This window comes from Engraulis encrasicolus, chromosome 16 (genome assembly GCF_034702125.1).
Source record: "Engraulis encrasicolus isolate BLACKSEA-1 chromosome 16, IST_EnEncr_1.0, whole genome shotgun sequence".
NCBI lineage: Eukaryota > Metazoa > Chordata > Actinopteri > Clupeiformes > Engraulidae > Engraulis > Engraulis encrasicolus.
In genome coordinates, this window is record NC_085872.1 from 45,703,988 (window position 1) to 45,723,987 (window position 20,000).

At 46.6% G+C, this 20,000-nt stretch overlaps 2 protein-coding genes across 2 annotated transcripts in view; both read left to right on the top strand.

Annotated features, from left to right (window-relative positions):
• Window positions 1-2,278, top strand: part of ndufv2 (NADH:ubiquinone oxidoreductase core subunit V2) — a 10,292-nt gene extending 8,014 nt beyond the window's left edge. The window contains exon 8 of the mRNA XM_063219754.1: window positions 2,027-2,278. Within this exon, the coding sequence (XP_063075824.1) occupies window positions 2,027-2,120 (94 nt within the window). The 3' untranslated portion in view covers window positions 2,121-2,278. The remainder of the gene's footprint in view (window positions 1-2,026) is intronic.
• An 849-nt stretch (window positions 2,279-3,127) lies between these two features.
• ankrd12 (ankyrin repeat domain 12) overlaps window positions 3,128-20,000 on the top strand; it is a 54,957-nt gene continuing 38,084 nt past the window's right edge. Inside the window, exon 1 of the mRNA XM_063219746.1 lies at window positions 3,128-4,711. The gene's annotated coding sequence lies outside the window, so the exon portion shown is untranslated. The remainder of the gene's footprint in view (window positions 4,712-20,000) is intronic.

A 20,000-nucleotide genomic window follows, 5' to 3' on the forward strand; every position in this document is an offset into this window, starting at 1 on the left:
TATAGTTGTGTGTGCGTTTGTGTTGATTATGTGTGTGTTTGTGTTGATGTATAGTTGTGTGTGCGTTTGTGTTGATTATGTGTGTGTTTGTGTTGATGTATAGTTGTGTGTGCGTTTGTGTTGATGTATAGTTGTGTGTGTGTTTGTGTTGATGTATAGTTGTGTGTATGTTTGTGTTGATGTATAGTTGTGTGTGTGTTTGTGTTGATGTATAGTTGTGTGTATGTTTGTGTTGATGTATAGTTGTGTGTGTGTGTGTGTTGGTGTATAGTTGTGTGTGTGTTTGTGTTGATGTATAGTGTGTGTGTGTGTGTGTGTGTGTGTGCGCGTGCGTGTGTGTGTGTGTGTGTGGATTAGCAGGGTGTTCTCCAGGGCCTGGCTGCATCCAGACGCTTAAGGTCTTAACCCATTTCCCTGCTTACCTCGCCTTACGCAGAGCCACAGCCCACCACTGACTTTTTACATTACATTACACTTACATCCATCCAAAGCGACTTAAAGTTGTTGATTGGTTACAGTCCCTGGAGCAATGTGGGGTTGGGTGCCTTGCTTAAGGAGGAAGGAGGGGATTGAAACTGCAACCCCGCGATCTACACTGCCGTGCAATACTAGAACGCAGTAACTCAAAATGGTCGAAAAAAAAATTATATCGGAAATCGGTTCTAAACTACCTCATTTGTCTTGTGTCCAAAAATGGTGGTCCAACACCGTCCCGTTTTGGAGAAAACTCATTTTGAAAGTGCAAAAATGACCCAAAAAAGGTTAAACAAAAACGCAGTAAATCGGCGAGTTACTGCTGCACGTTCCAATGGGACTGGTTTGGGAGTAGACAGTAATACAAGCTAAGAACGCAGTAACTCCTGCAGTAACTCCATTTTGTGGCAGTAATACCAGCCAAGAACGCAGTAACTCTGTTTTTTGTGGCAAAAAGACACATAAATGTTGTTTTTTTGGGGGGTTTTTGTGTGCATTAAATTTCTATCCTAAACAAGCATTACCAGGAAGTGTCACCACCAATTTACCGACAACACAGTTGTCGCGCCATATGGAAAACTTTGAAGCCTTTTTTCTCAGTTTGCCGTTTTCAGAGTTACTGCGTTCTAAGATTGTAGGGCAGTACAGTCATGACGTCCTAATTGCACCATCGGCTGCCCGTTGGACTAGGATGCGGAAGAGAACTCGCACACCAAGAGTTGCCGATAGGGATGCACCGATACTGGTATCGGTATCGGCTCCCGATACTGCTCATTATACTCATACTCGTACTCGTCAAGCACTTGCCGATACCAGCTACGAGTACTACTATTACTCAAAACAATGCAAAATCTTGTCATGTTCTGTGGACTTGAAATCAGCATGGAAAAAAGTGCCACCTCATACATTTACTAACATTTAAATCTACATGGAAATGGACAATAAAAATATCACAGGTGGAAAAAAAACAAGGCCATGCATTTATTTTCATTGTATTTTGGTGGTAAAAGGTATCAGTACTCGGTATCGGCAAGTACACACATCAATGTACTCGTACTTGTATCGGTTTTCAAAAAAAGTGGTATCGGTGCATCCCTAGTTGCCGATGCAAGAAACATGTTTAATCCATCAACTTAATTACAAAAATAAAACAAAGTGCTACCGAGTGGGGGTGCATTGCAAACGTTTCGGTCTTCAGACCTTCATGTGCCCGTTGGACTTGGCCATTGGAAGGGCCCGTCAAGGAGGTATGAGGCGGTAGAGGCCATAGCCTATTGGTTAGGGAGGTGGTCTTTAGATCAGAGGGTTGTAGGTTCGAATCCCACCCATAGCCTCTGCCTACACCTCCATCTATGGCTGAAGTGTCCTTGAGCAAGGCACCTAACCACACTTTGCTCCAGCGACTGTAACCAATACCCTGTAATATCTGTAAATCTCTTTGCATTAAAGTATCAGTGAAGTGTAATGTAATGTAGTGTGTGTGTGTTTTTTTTTTTGCAGGAGTGCATTATTACATGATTATTAATGGTGTGCATGTGTGTTTGTTTTTCAGGAGCGGTCGTTTCTCCTGTGAGCCAGCAGGGGGCCTCACCTCTCTCACTGCACCTCCTCCAGGACCCGGCTTTGGAGTCCGCAGCGACTTATAAAACACACACAGACACACACACACACCGGTGTTATAAGGGTCAGCACCTGTCCTGTGTTCATACGCTGCCCTTAAGATATATTTCTGATGTAACAAATAACTTATGAAGACGTCTGTTATGTCACGTGTAAATAAATAAATACAATTTGTTGACTTGAATATGTGGCATCGTATTGTGTAATCACTGTTAGGATGGGACCTCCACCTGTCTTTAATTTAGACCCCTGACTAAAAGTAGTGTTGCACCAATACCATTTTTTTGACCCCGATACCGATACCCGATACCTGGCTGTGCAGTATCGGCCGATACCGATACCACCCTGTTTGAAATGTGTATATATATATATATATATATATATATGAAGGGCTGCAGTGCATACTACTGGGATGTAAAATCATTGCATGGCTTTGTCAGGCAGCTGCCTACCTTTGTGAAACAGGAAAAATACTAAAACAAAGTGAATCCAGCGAATCCAGTGTTATATTTTTTAAATACCTCTATGAAATAACTAATTTCAAGGCTGTTTAAGTGTCATACAAGCATCTGTAAATGGTATCGGTGCCCTATTTGTTGGTACTCGCCGATAACGATACCACCATTTTAGTGCTGATCCACTGATACTAGTATCGGTGCAACACTAACTAAAAGCCAAGTGTACTGTAATTGAATGATGTACAATGCATCATTAAATGTAATGTAATGCATCACACATGGTTCGAATGAGGTGAAAAGGCTGGGAAGACTTTCATTACAGTTGCTTTGATTGTGTGCATGTGTGTGTGTGTGCAGAAGCCCATAACTGTCTGGGGAAACTGAGCAGCACCAGTATTGAGCAACCACAACAGTGCTGCTCCAACACTGTTCAAACACACACACACCAGGGCTATTGGCTAGGGCCCCATCAAATCTGACCTCCATAGGGGCCCCAACTGTCACACCAGTCACAGACTTGATCTTTTGTCATTTAATGTATTCATTAATCGACAAAATAAATTATACAAAACATTAAAATGGCACCAAAACACAACATTGTAGGTCTATATAATGACTTGACAGCTGCATGTTTATATAATTTCGCCTAGGGCCCCAAAATGGCTAGATCTGCCCCTGACTGTAAACTTGTAAACAAACATATAGGTAGGCCCTACATGACAGTTTCCGCAAATTACATTTCATTGCAACTCGCAGACACTTTTTAACCAGACATTTACTATCAAGGACAGAATCATAGCCAACAACACTAGCACATACAGAGTGCACAGAATACAGAACACTAAGCGAAGATGCTAAGTAGGTAGTGTTTTTATTTACATTTTTACTGTTTTAATGTACATTAGCAGCACACGTAGAGTAGGCCACATACCATTACACACATTGATGTTCATAGGACACAAACACCATGCTGTTTCTTGCAATAAGTGGCACGAGGTTGCCAATTTTCAAATCAGGCGGCCGCGGCGGCGTGGCTCAGCAGGACGCCCTGGTGGTGAAATGTTCATCGTTCATTCTACCGTGTACCGTCTATCGGTCTCTGCAACCCTCCCCCACACCCAGTCCACTCTCTTGAGATTTAGCTCGTTCTGCAACATAATACCCAACCATGCGCATGCGCGTCTTTTCGGGGATAATGCAAATATGACTGCGCCACCACATCGCAAAGAAGAACAGTCAGAGAGACTAGTGAGTTTAAATCACTCCGCCAACGTAAAAACCACAAACATACGCTAAAAGGGCAACGTTTATCCCATAACTAAACAACTCAGAACAGCAAACCTGGCGAGATCTGGCAACACTAGAACTCCACTCTTGTTGCCCGTTCGAGAACGTTCCCATGTAGCTGCAGAGAGGGAGCGGAAAAGATGACGTCAAGCGTTTAGCGTCATCTTCAATTGTGCCAGATTGGGCGCAATTTGGCGGTTTATGATAGCCTTCTGCTGGCAAAATGAGTAAAAGGGGCATTTGGTTGGGTTTTTCCTGCATAATTTTGCCCATAGAAAGCAATCGAATTGAGCACAAATGGGGTGGGATTTAGTGCTTCCAGGCAGATTTTGAGCATTTTTTGGGCTGGAAATTATCAGTGTCATCTGGCAACCCTGGTCACCGTGCCCCTTGTGTTCAGGGGTTTCGAATTTTTGCGAGCGAAATGCGCATTAATATGGAATAAAGCGTTCCCCGCGAACACTCGAATTGCAGCACGCTTAACCACGCGGCGCTCCCACACCACACATTTGCGACGGCGCAAGAATTAGCGTTATATTCCAACAAAGTAGTTGCATTGTCCCGTGTCCACCATCGCCAGTACAGACGCAGACCTTTTAAGCTCCTCTGTCGGGGCTCAAGCGATCACATGGCCGCGTGTCTGCCAATGAGCGGCGCTGCTGCGTGTTTTGCTCACTGGGCTTTTCTTGGAGACGACAGGCGAACTAGCGGCTGGGGATGTTTTCAAACCAGCACTGAGCTAGGAACAGACGTCACACAGTTGTAGTAGTAGGTTAATGCGAATTTAAACCAATTATTACAAAACAGTTTCATTTACAACAAGGTGCGCTCCGTTGGTACATGAGCAAGAGGACGTGAGCATGTCTGTTACGGTAAGCAGAGCCGATGGTTTTGTGGATTTATTTGCCCGCAGTCGTAGAAAAAACCCTGTTAGCTAACACTGTAGCATTTTAGCTTCCAGGCTAGTAGGCTAACTTCAACGTCCAAGAGAGTGGTTCGAATTCAATGTTTTGTATCAGCGTGGTCTTCAATGTGGCGCTTCACTTCAGATAGATGCTGAATTATTCCGTGTACAATCAATTTCCTCTCACTTTTAGGGGAACACGTGTAGTTTGCTTCACTCAGATGGTGACAGTGTGTGCTAAAAGGCTTGCGCTTATTGCGTGTGTCGACGTTGAGGCACTGACAACAACCAGGTTGATCCTGGCAGCAATCGGAGGGAGAATAACTGCTGCTCGTTCAGATCTAGCCCAGTTATTTGGCTAGCTAGCTTGCTAACGCTAGTTAGCTTGTAACATAACAGTGCAATGGGATGGCAGGCAGGCAGTGCAGACAAGACAGACTGGGTAGCTAGCATTCCCTCCCGTGTGTGTCACTGCAGGCTATTGTGTCGCTGTTACTCGATGGTGGTGGTGTCGCACTCTGCATCATAACACACACGATATTTCAAAAACTAAAGAGCAGCACACGCACTCAGTTACGCCCATGAGGTGCAATGTGTGGTTTGGGTCAGCAAGGTTATTTTCCTCAGACCTTAAATCATATATTATGCAAGTTAATGTTGAAACATCCCCCAAGTTGAGGCTTTGTGGTCTGCCCCCCTCCAAACTATAGATATGAGCTTAAATTAATTGTATAACCACACAATAGTCTTTACTTTTTGAAAATAGTGCAGGCTAGCTAAGACAGTAGGTCTGGAATAAATGCCTCCGTCTACAAATGAGATCTGCGCCACGCTGCCCGCCTGTCTGCCACTGCTAGCCTAGCTCCCTCTGATGAGCAGAGACGCTTCAGATTAGCGCTTAGCATCTGGGGGGGTGTGTAGCTCTTGTGTTCTGTTGCCACAAAGCTTTATTTGGTGACCGTCCTTCTACTAGCGAGCACACCAGTCTTTTGTTTATTTTAAAAGGCTGCACACGGCGTCTTTGGATGGCTACTGTACTTTCAATCATGGTTGGCGAGCACTTCACAACCCTGCAATGCAATTTGTAAATGCGTTAAACCTTATGCGTTTTCCCCCTTTGTCTTGCACGGTCGGTGCATTATATACGGTCACGTTTGAATTAAACTGAGACAATCAGCCTAGAGTTTACATCAACTGGAAGATGCATACCTAGGCCTACCTCCGCTGCTGCACACGAACAGCACCTGGGAATTTAAAAAGAAAAATGGAAAATCTTATTGGAAGGTTGGTGGCTTCATGTCTCAATAGACGTGAGGTCACTCCCAATACAACATCAAGCCAAAAACAATACAGACCAACACAATGGATTAGACTATATTGTCATGCAATATGACATTTGCCTTTGGTCTCACTGTATAAAAACATAAATGAACATTCATTCCATTGTTAAAAACATAAATGCACACATTCATCGTTGTATACCTGCTCCCCTACTTCTAGCCTCCCTTCCCAGCATACACATCATTTACAAGTCAGGTACCAGATCCAATCCCTTGTCTCTCCGTAACGCCTATCTTGCTTTTCCATTGCTTCGTTGACCATGGAAATTGCGTTTGGTATGAATGAATGTTTGTACGTGCAGGCAGAGGCAGCTGCTTGAGAAGGAGGGCAGCAGTGGTAATGGGTAGGGAAACATGTCAGATTTCGCATGAGTTGCATGTCCGAATCCCACACTTACCTCTCCCTACACCTCCATCCACGGCTGAAGTGTCGTTGATCAAGACACCTAACCACACATTGCTCCAGGGACTGTAACCAATGCCCTCTGATATCTGTAAGTCCCTTTGGACCACCTCACCGGGGTAATATCCTATGCACCTGTCCAACTACAGAGGTATAAGTAAGTAGCAGAGTGTGGCGTGGAACGTTAGTAAACCTCCCTCCCGAAGCCTCATACAGTATCGGTAGCGCTGAGCTATCGGACTGGTCCTTTAGCTCAGCGGTATCGTGCTGTGACTCCCATACCCAAACTGATGCGTTGACTAGGAGCTGGCGAGTTGGGGATCCAAGGGAGCGGACTGCGCAAGAGCACCTCAGTTACACTAGCTGGTGGGATGGACAGGGTGTAGTGCAGGGTATTTGTTTCTCTTGAATGGCAACCTCACCGGGGTACACACCTGCCCAACCACAGAGGTAGTCCAGGGAACTAGGAGTGCGCGGTATGGACGGTATACTATCGTGCGAGGTATTTTTTCCCCCAAGGTATGGATTTTGTCCATACCGCTCTACCGCCATAGCGCATTGCGTCCTGCAGATGGCAGTAATAGACAACGTTTTGAACATCCACAGACTGTCTCTCGTAGTAGCCAAAAGAATATGTGGTTGTAGAACAGAAGCACAATTTCATTTAAGCTTTAAGTGTAAAATGTATAGTTAGTGTAGTGAACTATGGTTTTAAACTATATGTGATTTCGATTCTGGTCTCCACAATTTAATGTACAGTGGTGTTTGAAAAGCAAGTTAGCAAGCTAACAGCCCAAGTCATTCATGTCAATGCTGGTGTCTGACAACAGAAGTGCTAAATCCATGTGCTACTGGTTGCTTTACATTTGCGCCAGCCTTACTGTATGTTACTGTGTCCAGGTGAGATAATATCATTCACGATATCTGGCTGGGTGTTAGTAACTTTTAGATGACTGTTCACTGTTTAAAATGTGATTTAGGGATTTCGCTAACGTTAGCACGCTAACCGCTGCTGCAGTGATAGCTGCCATTTAAATGCATTAGTTCTACAATGCATTGCTGGCTGCCTCATGTGAAAGTTCGTTTTTTTTAAACTTTAACAATAACAGCTGAACCATTAGGCTTGGCATAATCACAGATGCAAGCACACATTTCCAAATTACCCCCAGCAACTCCAGAAATAGAAAAAAAGGTCAAATGAACGATTTATTGGATAAAATCCATGTTCAGTTTGACACCCCTCCCTTCCCTAGTTTAACCCCTTCTAGACTTGGTGAAATTGACAGTGTTGTAGCCTATTGTATTGCATTGCAAAATGCATTTTACATAGTTTTTGTCTGTTTTCAAAAGATTTGAATAGCAAGAATTCACACACATTACAAAAATGCAAATGTTTAAAAAATGCAAATGCAGAAGTAAAAAAAAGGCGTTTTGTACATTTTGCGACGGAATGCTTACATTTTACACAAATGTAAAATACCGTGATATATACCGTGATATATACCGTGGCTAAAATTATACCGAGGTATACATTTTTGGCCATACCGCCCACCCCTACTCTCATGATGTTTTGCACAATCGTGTAGCCCAAAGGTTGCTGGTTCGACTCCCGACCTGCGTTGGTGTGGGGGGGTGTAATTAACCAGTGGGCTCCCCCATCCTCCTCCATGACTGAGGTACCCTGAGCATGGTACACTGTGTCCCGCCGCACTCCCTTGGGGTGCCATTGATGGCTACGGCTGTAATTGTTGTTTTACAGCGTATAGGGCATGACTGCCATGTTATGGATATTTTAAAGTTTCACTGTGTAATATTTTTGCAGTTTCTTTACAGAATTCATGCAGCTCATTCACAATTCCTCCTTACACCACACACACACACACACACACACACACACACACACACACCAGCAAGGGTAGGAAGTGTGGCCTGTGGTCCTCTCGACCCGCCTCTGCCAGTTCAGTGCCCACTGTGCAAACCCTCCCAGATCTAGACCAGGGGGTACCAAATTTTATCATGGCAAGGTCCCCCACCGGTATACTCCAGCCAAGCCCCCCCATATGACAGTAAATTCTAGCCAAGGCCCCCCATATACCAGTAGATTCCAGCCAAGGCCCCCCATATACCAGTGCATTCCAGCCAAGGTCCCCCACCGGTATATTCCAGCCAAGGCCCCCCATACACCACTAGATTCCAGCCAAGGCCCCCCATATACCACTAGATTCCAGCCAAGGCCCCCCATATACCACTAGATTCCAGCCAAGGCCCCCCATATACCAGTAGATTCCAGCCAAGGCCCCCCATATACCAGTAGATTCCAGCCAAGGTCCCCCACCGGTATATTCCAGCCAAGGCCCCCCATATACCAGTAGATTCCAGCCAAGGCCCCCCATATACCGCTAGATTTCAGCCAAGGCCCCCCATATATCAGTAGATTCCAGCCAAGGCCCCCCATATACCAGTAGATTCCAGCCAAGGCCCCCCATATACCAGTAGATTCCAGCCAAGGCCCCCCATATACCACTAGATTCCAACCAAGGCCCCCCATATAAGTTACTCCAGCTAAGGCAATGGTCCGTTTTACTTTTTAAGGGGGCATTGGCAGGCTTATGATGAGGTTAAGGGGGCGCTGGAAGCTTATGATGAGGTCTAGGAGGCATTTGTTCAAAAGGGTTGAGACCCTGAATCATGCTGACTGCTGATGCTTTCGCATCAGTTTACTTTAGTGTCAAACATCTGTGCAACCGAGTTAACACAGGAGATTAAAATTGGGTTTCACCAAGACTAACATACTGATGGATGAATTTACATTTTCTGACGTATTCACTCGCAAACACACACACCTCAGCTGGCAGGTGCGTCGGAGACAATTTGATAAATCGGTTTACCTGAGGAAGGTCCAGGATCGAAACTTGTATTAAAGAAAACAGCGAAATGGTCAGTGTGCAGAGTTTTTTTTTTCGAATTGTCAGAAAGCAAAGACTAACATACTGACACACACACACACACACACGCAAGGTGTGTTTATTGCTCCTGACCCATTGTGATATTTGTGTCAGCGTGTGCTGTGGCCTATAACAATATTTCGCATGTCACATGTAAAAGAAATGTTTTTGGGCTTTTCTGCCTATATTTAGGATAGGACAGTATGAGAGAAAGGAAATGAATGAGAAAGGGGAAGGGGAATGGGGAAGGGCCTCCAGCCGGACTGGAACCCGGGTCTCCGGTGTATTGGCACGGCACCTTGGCTCATTAAGCCCCCACACCCCCAATGCCATGGCTGTTAGATGCAAGCGCTCATTGATGGTGATCCAGCTGTTAATGGGTGGTGTAGGGCTGTACGATATCCGAATAAAATTCGATACAATGTAACAGCATGCAATACCTCGATAAAGATATTTAAGCGATATTTTGAAATATTGGTATAACCAAGTGTTTGTCTTGTCATTCATTTGTTGTTGGGGGGGGGGGGTTCGTCTTGGCAGGTTTCTCGTACATTCGTTGACATTCACATAGTGCAGGGGTATTCAATTAAATGTCAACAAGGGCAATGTCAATGAAAAAAAATATGGGACACTTCCTTGAGGTGGGGGGGTCTGGGTGCATTTCTTGGATATAATTTCCTGCATTTTAACGTCCCTTGTCAGCTTGATACGGAACCTGTACTCTAATCTCTAAATTCCGAAAAACAATTCTGTATTTCAAGGGACTTGTGGGGGGCCAGAACATCGCCCTCCAAGGGCTGCCTCTGGCCCCAGGGCCGCCATTCGAATAGCCCTGGCCTAGTGATTAGACAGCGGAGAAAAAACAACAACTTGTTATCGATAATTAAGTCATTTTCGCGTTATGCATATCGCCACTCTTGATATTGCGATTTTGCTACATTTTCGACATATTGTGCAGCCCTATGGTGATCCAGTTGCATTGTTTTGATATCGTGCATTTCCGCTCTGTCACTGCCTGAGAGGTGAGACGTTTGTAGAGGGCTGCCGTTGAGGAGAAGATGGACTACAGGTCAGAGGGTTGCAGGCTCGAATCCCCACCCTAACCTCTCCCTACCTCACCCCATGGCGGGGGTGCCCTTGAGCAAGGCACCTAACCAGGGACGTTGCAGCCTCCACTCTTGGGGTCTTGTACTGAGAGAGAGACAGAGTTGTGTTTGCGCGCGCGTGTGTGTGTGTGTGTTTGTGTTTGTGTGTGTGTGTTTTGCTTCAGGGAGTAATTGGCTTTTTCGGGATGGAAATGATGACCAGGCCGGGCAGCTCCATGCTCCCATCATATAAGATGGCCCACACACATTCTCTCTCTCTCTCTCTCTCTCTCTCTCTCTCTCTCTCTCACAATACACATTTGGAATGTGGTACACAACAACTGACATGATCTCTCAGTAACAATCTGTGTCTTCATTTGGGTCTTTACGAGGCTGATTGCTGATCACACACACACACGTCTTTACGAGACCGATCGCTGATCACACACACACACACGCACGTCTTTACGAGACCGATCGCTGATCACACACACATGTCTTTACGAGATGATCGCTGATCACACACACGTCTTTACGAGACCAATCAACATCCAATTCAATGAAGGCAGACCCAGAGTAGCATCGCCAGGGCAGCCGTGATCTACCTGGCTGGTCTGAGGGTTGCAGGTTCAAATCCCACCCAGAGTAGTGGCATGATGAGGGCAGCCGTGATCAACCAGGTTTGTCTCGGGTTGCAGGTTTGAATCCCCACCCTTAAGTTACCTCTCCCTACACCTCCATCCATAGCTGAAGTGCCCTTGAGCAAGGCAACTAACCCCACCTTGCTCCAGGGACTGTAAGCAATACCCTGTAATTAAAACTCGTAACCAATACCCTGTGACTAAAATATCTGTAAGTTGCTTTGGATAAAAGCGTCAACTAAGTGGAATGGAATGTGATGTAATAGAATAGAGAAGAGTCTGCTAAGTGTAATGTTATTCAATATATAAACTGAATGTAAGTGAGGTGTTGGTGCTAATTCGGACTGTATCCAAAAAACATAAAGCCACAGCTGTCCAAATCCCGGCAGAATTAAATGTGCACCTCAACTCCCCTGTTCCCACCAGAATGGTCCATCGGGAGCTCCACAGGGTCAATACACACGGCTGGTCACCCAAACATCCCTTTCAGACAGCATTCTCTTGCGTCCACAGTTAATCCTGTTGGATGTGGTTCAATGAATCATCCTTCTTGGTCGTATATGCAGACATTACCTTGGATACTGTGGCTCGATACATCATAAAGACTTGCTGCTTTGGTCAAAGATACATCATTAAAATGTGCACCAAGAATTTCTCCCATTTTGAACTCTGATATCCATACTATTATGTCACCCATAATATTGTGTGCTTTGCAATATTTGACACGACAAGCAGACCTCAGCTGCTTCCGCTGTCATTAAATGTTTTGTTTACATCTGAGAGGAGAGAGAGGGAGGGAAGGAGAAGAGGGTTGCGCAATCACCAAGATGAAGCTAACCATTAGAGCCGACTTCTAAGAGTCGAAGTACGCCTCTGCGCCAACTAAAGAGTAGGCCTGTGGTTTAGTCGCAAGGAAGTGGGGTCCCCAGAAATGAGGGATTTCAAACGGAACCACCGAACTGAGAGACCCCTACTCACCCCACACCCAGCCCCCTCACCCCACACCCAGCCCATGCACTTTTATATTTGTTGCACTTTCAGAGGGATTCTACTACTGAGTGTTGTGCTCTAAACAGTCCCGTTGCCTTTTTGACCATGGCAATAAAATCTTGAATCTTGAAAGATGCAAAGTGTTAGAGAGCTGGTGTCGGCTCCGCTTCTAAGGGAAGCCTTACTAACCCGGCTACACAAGAGTAAGTTACCATAGAAGAAGGCATTTCATTACATAACATTACATTACACTTAGCTGAGTTTTTCATCCAAAGCAACTTCCAGCTATTTTACAGGGTATTTGGTTTAGTCCCTGGCCTGGAGCAGTGTGGGGTACTGGGGTTAGGGGTCTTACACACCAGGGCGGTAAAGCGTCGCGAGACGGACACGACTTTTACCAGCGTCTGTGAAAATACATGGACTCATATCTGTCCTTACACACCAACCAGCGGTAGTCAGGCGTCAGCGGTGCGGGAGCCGGCTCCGCGCCGCGCTGCATTTGGAAAATAGAACTCAAGCGTATTTTTCACGCTGGTGACCGGCGGTGTCTCATTCAAATGAATGGCAAAGTAGCACGCTAGCTTTGGCTGTGGTGGGTTTTTGAACAGGACTGGCCGTGCACGCCAACGCTGTCAGTGTGAAAGGCAGAGAAAAACACACCGGCCGAAACTAAGCAGAAAGACCGCATTCGTCCCGCGACCGTTCCGTTCGGCTTTGGTATGTTTGACCCCTTAGATGCCTTGGTCATGGGCACTTCAGCCAAGGAGTTCTGTAGGGAGTGGTAAGGGAGGGATTCAAACCTGCAACATTTTGATCTAAAGGCTGTCTCCTTAACCATTAGGCCATTGCTGCCCAAAAGAGTCCCTGTGTTCTTTTTGATGTTGGTCCAGGTGCTTTGGTGTAGATGATGTGTTCCAATGAAATAGATCTAAATTGAAACTGTTTTTCTTGGGGTCATTGTCATCAATGACTGTCTGTGTTTGTCTGACTGTGTGTTTTCCCCCTCTGTAAATGCCATTGGTAATTAAATAGTGCCTGTATGACTGGGCAAGATAAGAGAAGTGGTGTCAAAAGGCACAGTGAGTAGACCGCACTGAAGAGAATTGCATTGGCAGAGTAAAGTCTCATTTCAATTCTACCTTTGAGTGTCATTTCAATACTACGTTAGCATGACCGAAGACATTTTACCCACACATCACAAACATCATCTACTGTACATGGAAAGTGCAAAAAGGAAAACAATGTTCATACTATTCATTAATGGGAGCATGTCTGGTTTGTTTTTAGCCACTGTTTAAGGGTCATTTTGAAGATGTTGATGTTGTCACACAGTCTGATGTGAGCTGGGTTAGTGTTATTTCAGGACTGTGTTCCTCTAGTGGACAACACCATTTGGCTGACTGTAGTTCTATGCCATTTCACCTCACAGTCCCCTTTAACCAGGGCTCTTGTATTGTGTTTACTCATGAAGATTTTTTTCTTCATGAAGTGTTGTAATTTCAATACTATCTTTTGAGTATGTCGTCATTTTAATACTGTCTAGGAGGTTGTCATTTCGATACTACCTGTACTCAGCAGTGTATTTCTGATGAAGTCGTGACTAGTCAGATCGGCCCAGAGACCTTTCTTCTGAGTGACCTTTTGAAGGTGTACTGTGTAATATTTGTAGTATTTAATTTCCAGAATTCATGCTCCCCATTCACAAATGTTACCTTGAATAGTTACATGAATACTTACCACCACCATCAAATTCAAATTTAAAATTCCAATTATTCATTATGACTGGGAAAATTGCACTTTTCATACATACATGAAAGGGGGGGTGGGGGGATCTTCTCCATTGTCCGCCATTTTGAATTTACAGAAATAGACATTTTTAGCAGCAAAACTTACTGTGCTTTGGTCATACTAGTAAATATTAGTTCATTATTTAGTACATTCTCATAAAAAGGTAAAGTTTGATGATCGGCAGCACAGTTTCAATGAGCAGCATACTTGCAATACCTACTCTGGCCACCATCCTACACAGTGCACCTTTAGCTTAACTGCACATCATGTCTTGTGGAGTCCTGTTTCAATGGCAGGATGCTGTTTAGCTGCCGAGGAGGTGCGCAGGATGCGCTTGTTCACTTGGACAGCGAAGGCCTGTGTCTGTCTTTCTGCATGTCTTTCTACCTGCCTGTCGCCCTGTCCGCCTGTGTCTCTGTCTGTCTCCCTGCTGCAGGATGGGCCTGTCTGTTTCCCTGCCTGTCCGCCTGTGTCTCTGTCTGTCTGTCTCCCTGCCTGCCTGTCCGTCTACCTGTCTCCTTGTCTGTCTGTCTGTCTGTCTGTCTGTGTGCTGCAGTCAAGAACCCGTCTCCCTGCCCAGTGCCCACCCGTCTCCCTGTCTGTCGATCTCACGGTCTGTCTGTCTGCTGCATTCGAGGGCCTGTCTCCCTGCCTGCCCTTCTGTCTGTCGGTCTCCCTGCCAGTCTGTCTGCTTCCGTCGAGGGCCCGTCTCCCTCCCTCCCTGTCTGTCTGTCTGTCTGTCTGTCTGTCTGCCGGTCTGTCTCCCCGCCTGTCTGTCTGTGTCTGTCTGTCTGTCGGTCTGTCTGTCTGTCTCCCCGCCTGTCTGTCTGTGTCTGTCGGTCTGTCTCCCCGCCTGTCTGTCTCCCCGCCTGCCTATCTGTCTGCTTCCGTCGAGGGCCTGTGTCCCTGCTGCTGGTGTTGTAATTGGATTGGCCTCCTCTCCTCTCCTCTCCTCTCCTCCTGCTGAGCAGGGAGTTGTGGGATTACAGGGGGCTGGCCATGAGGATGCTAAGCCACCGTCTGAGACACCACTAACGCCACACTCGATTGGGGGCCATTTCCGGTGGTCTGTTGAAACTTGTAACGTGTGTGTGTGTGTGTGTGCGCGTGTGTGTCTGTGTTACCTATAGGGCCTCACTGCTTTGTTACTTGTACTCTGTTTTTTTGTATACTGCTGTACTCTGGACCCCTCACTCTATGACCCCTCACTCTGTACTTGCTTGAATGTCCTCCTTGTAAGTTGCTTTGATTAAAAGTGTCTAAGTGTGGTGTGGTGCAGTCTGCTGTAGTGTGGTGTGGTGCGGTGTGATGCGGAGTGGAGTGGAGTGGTGTGGTGTGGAGAGGAGTGGTGCGGTGTGGTGTGGTGCGGTGTGATGCGGAGTGGAGTGGAGTAGTGTGGTGTGGTGCGGTGTGATGCGGAGTGGAGTGGAGTGGTGTGGGGTGCGGGAGTGTGGTGCGTGGGTGTGGAGTGGAGTGGTGCGGTGCACCTCCTCTGGAGCGCCTGTTGGTTTCTGAGCAATGTGTGGCACACACACACTTGGTCTCTGAGGGCAATGGGAGTGCAGCCGGGGTTCGCATGACTTCACACAAGTGGCAGATGTGTGTTTGAGCTCGAGTGTTCAGTGATGAGAGCATGAGGGCCACTGCCCACACTGTGTGTGTGTGTGTGTGTGTGTGTGTGTGTGTGTGTGTGTGTGTGTGTGTGTGTGTGTGTGTGTGTGTGTGTGTGTGTGTGTGTGTGTGTGTGTTAGCAGGGCCTGTCCACTGAGCGAGCGATGATTTCCAGCCCCCAAAAAATAATTAAAACTTGCCTAGAAGCACTAATCCCACCCAAGTTCAACTAAACTATTGATTTCTATGGCCATAAATCTGCAGAAAAACTCAACCAAATGCCAATTTTTCCCCCTGTTGTCTTGGTGGAAATCGCCCAATCTGGCAGCACTGTGTGTGCACTAGTAAGGCTCCCTGTTCATTTCGTGTCCTCTCTGGGGTTTCCTCAACAGGTGACACTCACTTTTGCATCAGTTGTTTTCCTCAAAAGATGACTCGGGTGCTCTCCCTCCTCTTATTAAATACGGTGAACTACTCACTACAATACTCACTCACTCTTGCTCATTAAGTTATCTGTCTTACACAAAATGTGTTGTTCTTGTGATGTTGAATACAAGGCCTACAGCTACTGTGCTAGCAGTCTGCCTCTGCCCCCTAGCTAGCTGTAGCAGTCTGCCTCATAGCTAGCGGTAGCAGTGTGCCCCATAGCTAGCTGTAGCAGCCTGCCCCATAGCTAGCGGTAGCAGTGTGCCCCATAGCTAGCGGTAGCAGTGTGCCCCATAGCTCGCGGTAGCAGTCTGCCTCTGCCCCATAGCTAGCTTTAGCATTGTGCCCCATAGCTAGCGGTAGCAGTGTGCCCATAGAGGTAGAAAATAACACTAGAGAGGACACAGCAATTTGCGACAGCACTGGGAAATGGCAGCTGGAGCTTCCCAACTTCCGTAGGTAGTGTAGGTACTTTCAGGCAATGCAAGTCAATGGAGAACACGCCCACCCCTGTCAAGAAATTAACTAAAAGTGTGGAAATATAAAGTAACACTTTAATCAAAGACCAGATTTGAAATGTCAGGCTACATATCTACTGAAATCATATGAGTCGATAAAATACATTTAAAAATCAAATAATATATTTTATGAACATAGTTAGCAACACACTTCCACTATTGTCCTTGTATAGTGTGTTGATGGACATTTTCACATGATTAAGCCATTTTTGACAGAGGTGAGCCTCGTTCTCCGTTAATTTCCATTTCTCTGATCTACCTCCAGATAATGGCCGCTACAGATTGCCGTAAAAGGGGGGGCGGGGTCCTCTCTAGTGTTATTTTCTACCTCTATGAGTCTGCCTCATAGCAAGCGGAGCAGTCTGCCCCATAGCTAGCGGTAGCAGTCTGCCTCTGCCCCATAGCTAGCGGTAGCAGCCTGCCCCATAGTTAGCTGTAGCAGTCTGCCCCATAGCTAGCTGTAGCAGTCTGCCCCATAGCTAGCGGTAGCAGTCTGCCCCATAGCTAGCGGTAGCAGTCTGCCCCGTAGCTAGCTGTAGCAGTCTGCCCCATAGCTAGCTGTAGCATTGTGCCCCATAGTTAGCTGTAGCAGTCTCCCTCTGCCCCATAGCTAGCTGTAGCAGTCTGCCCCATAGCTAGCTGTAGCAGTCTGCCCCATAGCTAGCTGTAGCAGTGTGCCCCATAGCTAGCTGTAGCAGTCTGCCTCTGCCCCCTAGCTAGCTGTAGCAGTCTGCCTCATAGCTAGCGGCAGCAGTCTGTTCCATAGCTAGCTCTAGCAGTGTGCCCCATACCTAGCAGTAGCAGTCTGCCTCTGCCCCATAGCTAGCTGTAGCAGTCTGCCTCTGCCCGATAGCTAGCGGCAGCAGTCTGTTCCATAGCTAGCTCTAGCAGTGTGCCCCATACCTAGCAGTAGCAGTCTGCCTCTGCCCCATAGCTAGCTGTAGCAGTCTGCCCCCTAGCTAGCTGTAGCAGTCTGCCCCATAGCTAGCTGTAGCAGTCTGCCCCATAGCTAGCTGTAGCAGTCTGCCCCATAGCTAGCGGTAGCAGTCTGCCTCTGCCCCATAGCTAGCGGTAGCAGTCTGCCTCTGCCCCATAGCTAGCTGTAGCAGTCTGCCTCTGCCCGATAGCTAGCGGTAGCAGTCTGCCCCATAGCTAGCGGTAGCAGTCTGCCCCATAGCTAGCTGTAGCAGTCTGCCCCATAGCTAGCGGTAGCAGTCTGCCCCATAGCTAGCGGTAGCAGTCTGCCCCATAGCTAGCGGTAGCAGTCTGCCTCTGCCTCATAGTTAGCGGTAGCAGTGTGCCCCATAGCTAGCGGTAGCAGTCTGCCCCATAGCTAGCGGTAGCAGTGTGCCCCATAGCTAGCGGTAGCAGTGTGCCCCATAGCTCGCGGTAGCAGTCTGCCTCTGCCCCATAGCTAGCGGTAGCAGTCTGCCTCTGCCCCATAGCTAGCGGTAGCAGTCGGCCCCATAGCTAGCGGTAGCAGTCGGGCAGGCGTGCACCTGTGCGTGTGTGTGCGCTAGTGGGCCACATGAGACAGTTGAAACGTGATGATGCATAAAAGTGTCTTATGGACGGAAATTTTTGTGTATAACCTCACAGGAGAAGTACGACAGGTGTGTGTGTGTGTGTGCTGGTGAACCAGATGAAACTGTGTGTGTGTGTGTGTGTTTGTGAGTGTGTGTGTCTCAGACTGGGAAATTTAGTGCGTCAGACTAAGAGATTTGGTGAACTTACTGCTGAATGAAACTGGCACTTTCTGTGTCTCAATCTCTCTCACTCTCTTGCTCTCTCACACACACATGTACTGGTAGACTGCGGCAGCGCAGTGATTCACTAGGCTAATCCCAAGGTAGTATGAAGGACGGGCAGTGGGGCTGACACACACACACACACACACATACACACACATGGCTGGGTTGAAACACACAAGCTCCAAGCAGGAAGAGACCTAATTGTAATCCGGTGCCTAGAATACACAGTGAAGTGTAGTGTAGACTAGAGTTCAGTGGCCAGTTACAACACTGGACTACTGCCCTACTAAGGTAAAGTGCAGTAACTACATATTTTGTCAAAATTTGAGATTAGACTGAAACGACACGGCTGCCCTCAGGTAGAAGGTACAGGTCCCTTCAGAGCCGCACTAAAAGACTGGCCAACAGCGTTTACCACCAGGCCATTAGACTTTTGAATTTGCAGGACTGCTGAGGAACATTACTGTCTAAAATGTTATCCATCTATCCTTTGGACATTTGTGTGTGTGTGTGTGTGTGTGTGTGTGTGTGTGTGTGTGTGTGTGTGTGTGTGTGCGTTTGAGAGAGAGAGAGAGGGGGGGGGTGTCGAGTATTATGCACTTAATCTCTGCTGCACTTTAAGTAGGATGGGGGAGGGTCAAGCACTGGTGTCACTTTTACCCCTTATTGCACTTCACTTGAAAACCTGCTGCTACTAAGTAATGTACCCCTAACACAATTTCGTTGCCTTTTTGACTATGAAAATAAATTCTTGAATCTTGAATCTTGAAATGGGTCATCACACCTCCTTTATCTTGAGGCAAAGAGGTATGGTCCACATGTGCATTTTCAAAATGATTTTTCTCTGAAACGGGACAAAGTTAGACCAACACTTGTTGATACAAGACAAAGGGGGTATTATGAAGACTGTTTCTGATCTGAACTCAGTTTCGACCAGATATGCAGTTACTGCGTTCTTGTTTGGTACGGCAGCATAGTAAGCCATAGTGCACGTCTGATGGCACAGGCTGTCCTGCCTGCCTACCCAGCATCTGGTCCAAACAACAGTCTGCAACCAATGCCCTGTACCTAGAATGATGACAGATGATGCTTTTAGCTGATGCAACTCACAAAGTGTAGTGTGATTTAATGTAATGTAATGTAACATAATTAATCTGGACCAAAGAACAGTGGGACAGTACAGTACTTGATTACACAGATTCCAGGGCTGATGATGCATCTTTTTGATGATCGTTTAGGTAGAATAGGTTACAAGGCATTCATAATAATGTAAACAAAAAGTTTTAAAATAATAATGACATTGATTTGATGTTCGGAAGCACCTTGTCAGGGGGCGTTTATTCAAAAAAAAGTTGAGGCCTGCTGTTGTATTGGGTGTTCACTCGAGAGAGAAGAGAAGAGTGAGCCTCGTCTGAAACTCACTTGATTGTGTGACTGACCCCTCCTCTCCTCCACCACAACCCTCCTCCCCCTCCTCTCCTCCACCCCAACCCTCCTCCCCCTCCTCTCCTACTTCTAATGTTTAGTCTAAAGGCATTATGCAACGTGTGTGTGTTGGAGAGGGATTACTGTGTACAGGCAATCGCACTGGGTTATGAATTAGTCTGTGTGTCTGGGTTGTCTATTAGCGTGTGTGTTTCTGAGTGTGTGTGTGTGTGTGTGTGTGTGTGTGTGTGTGTGTGTGTGTGTGTAAAGCAGCAGGACAAAACATTTGTGTGAGACGGAGCAGAGGAGGAGGAGAGAATGGAGGAGAAGGAGA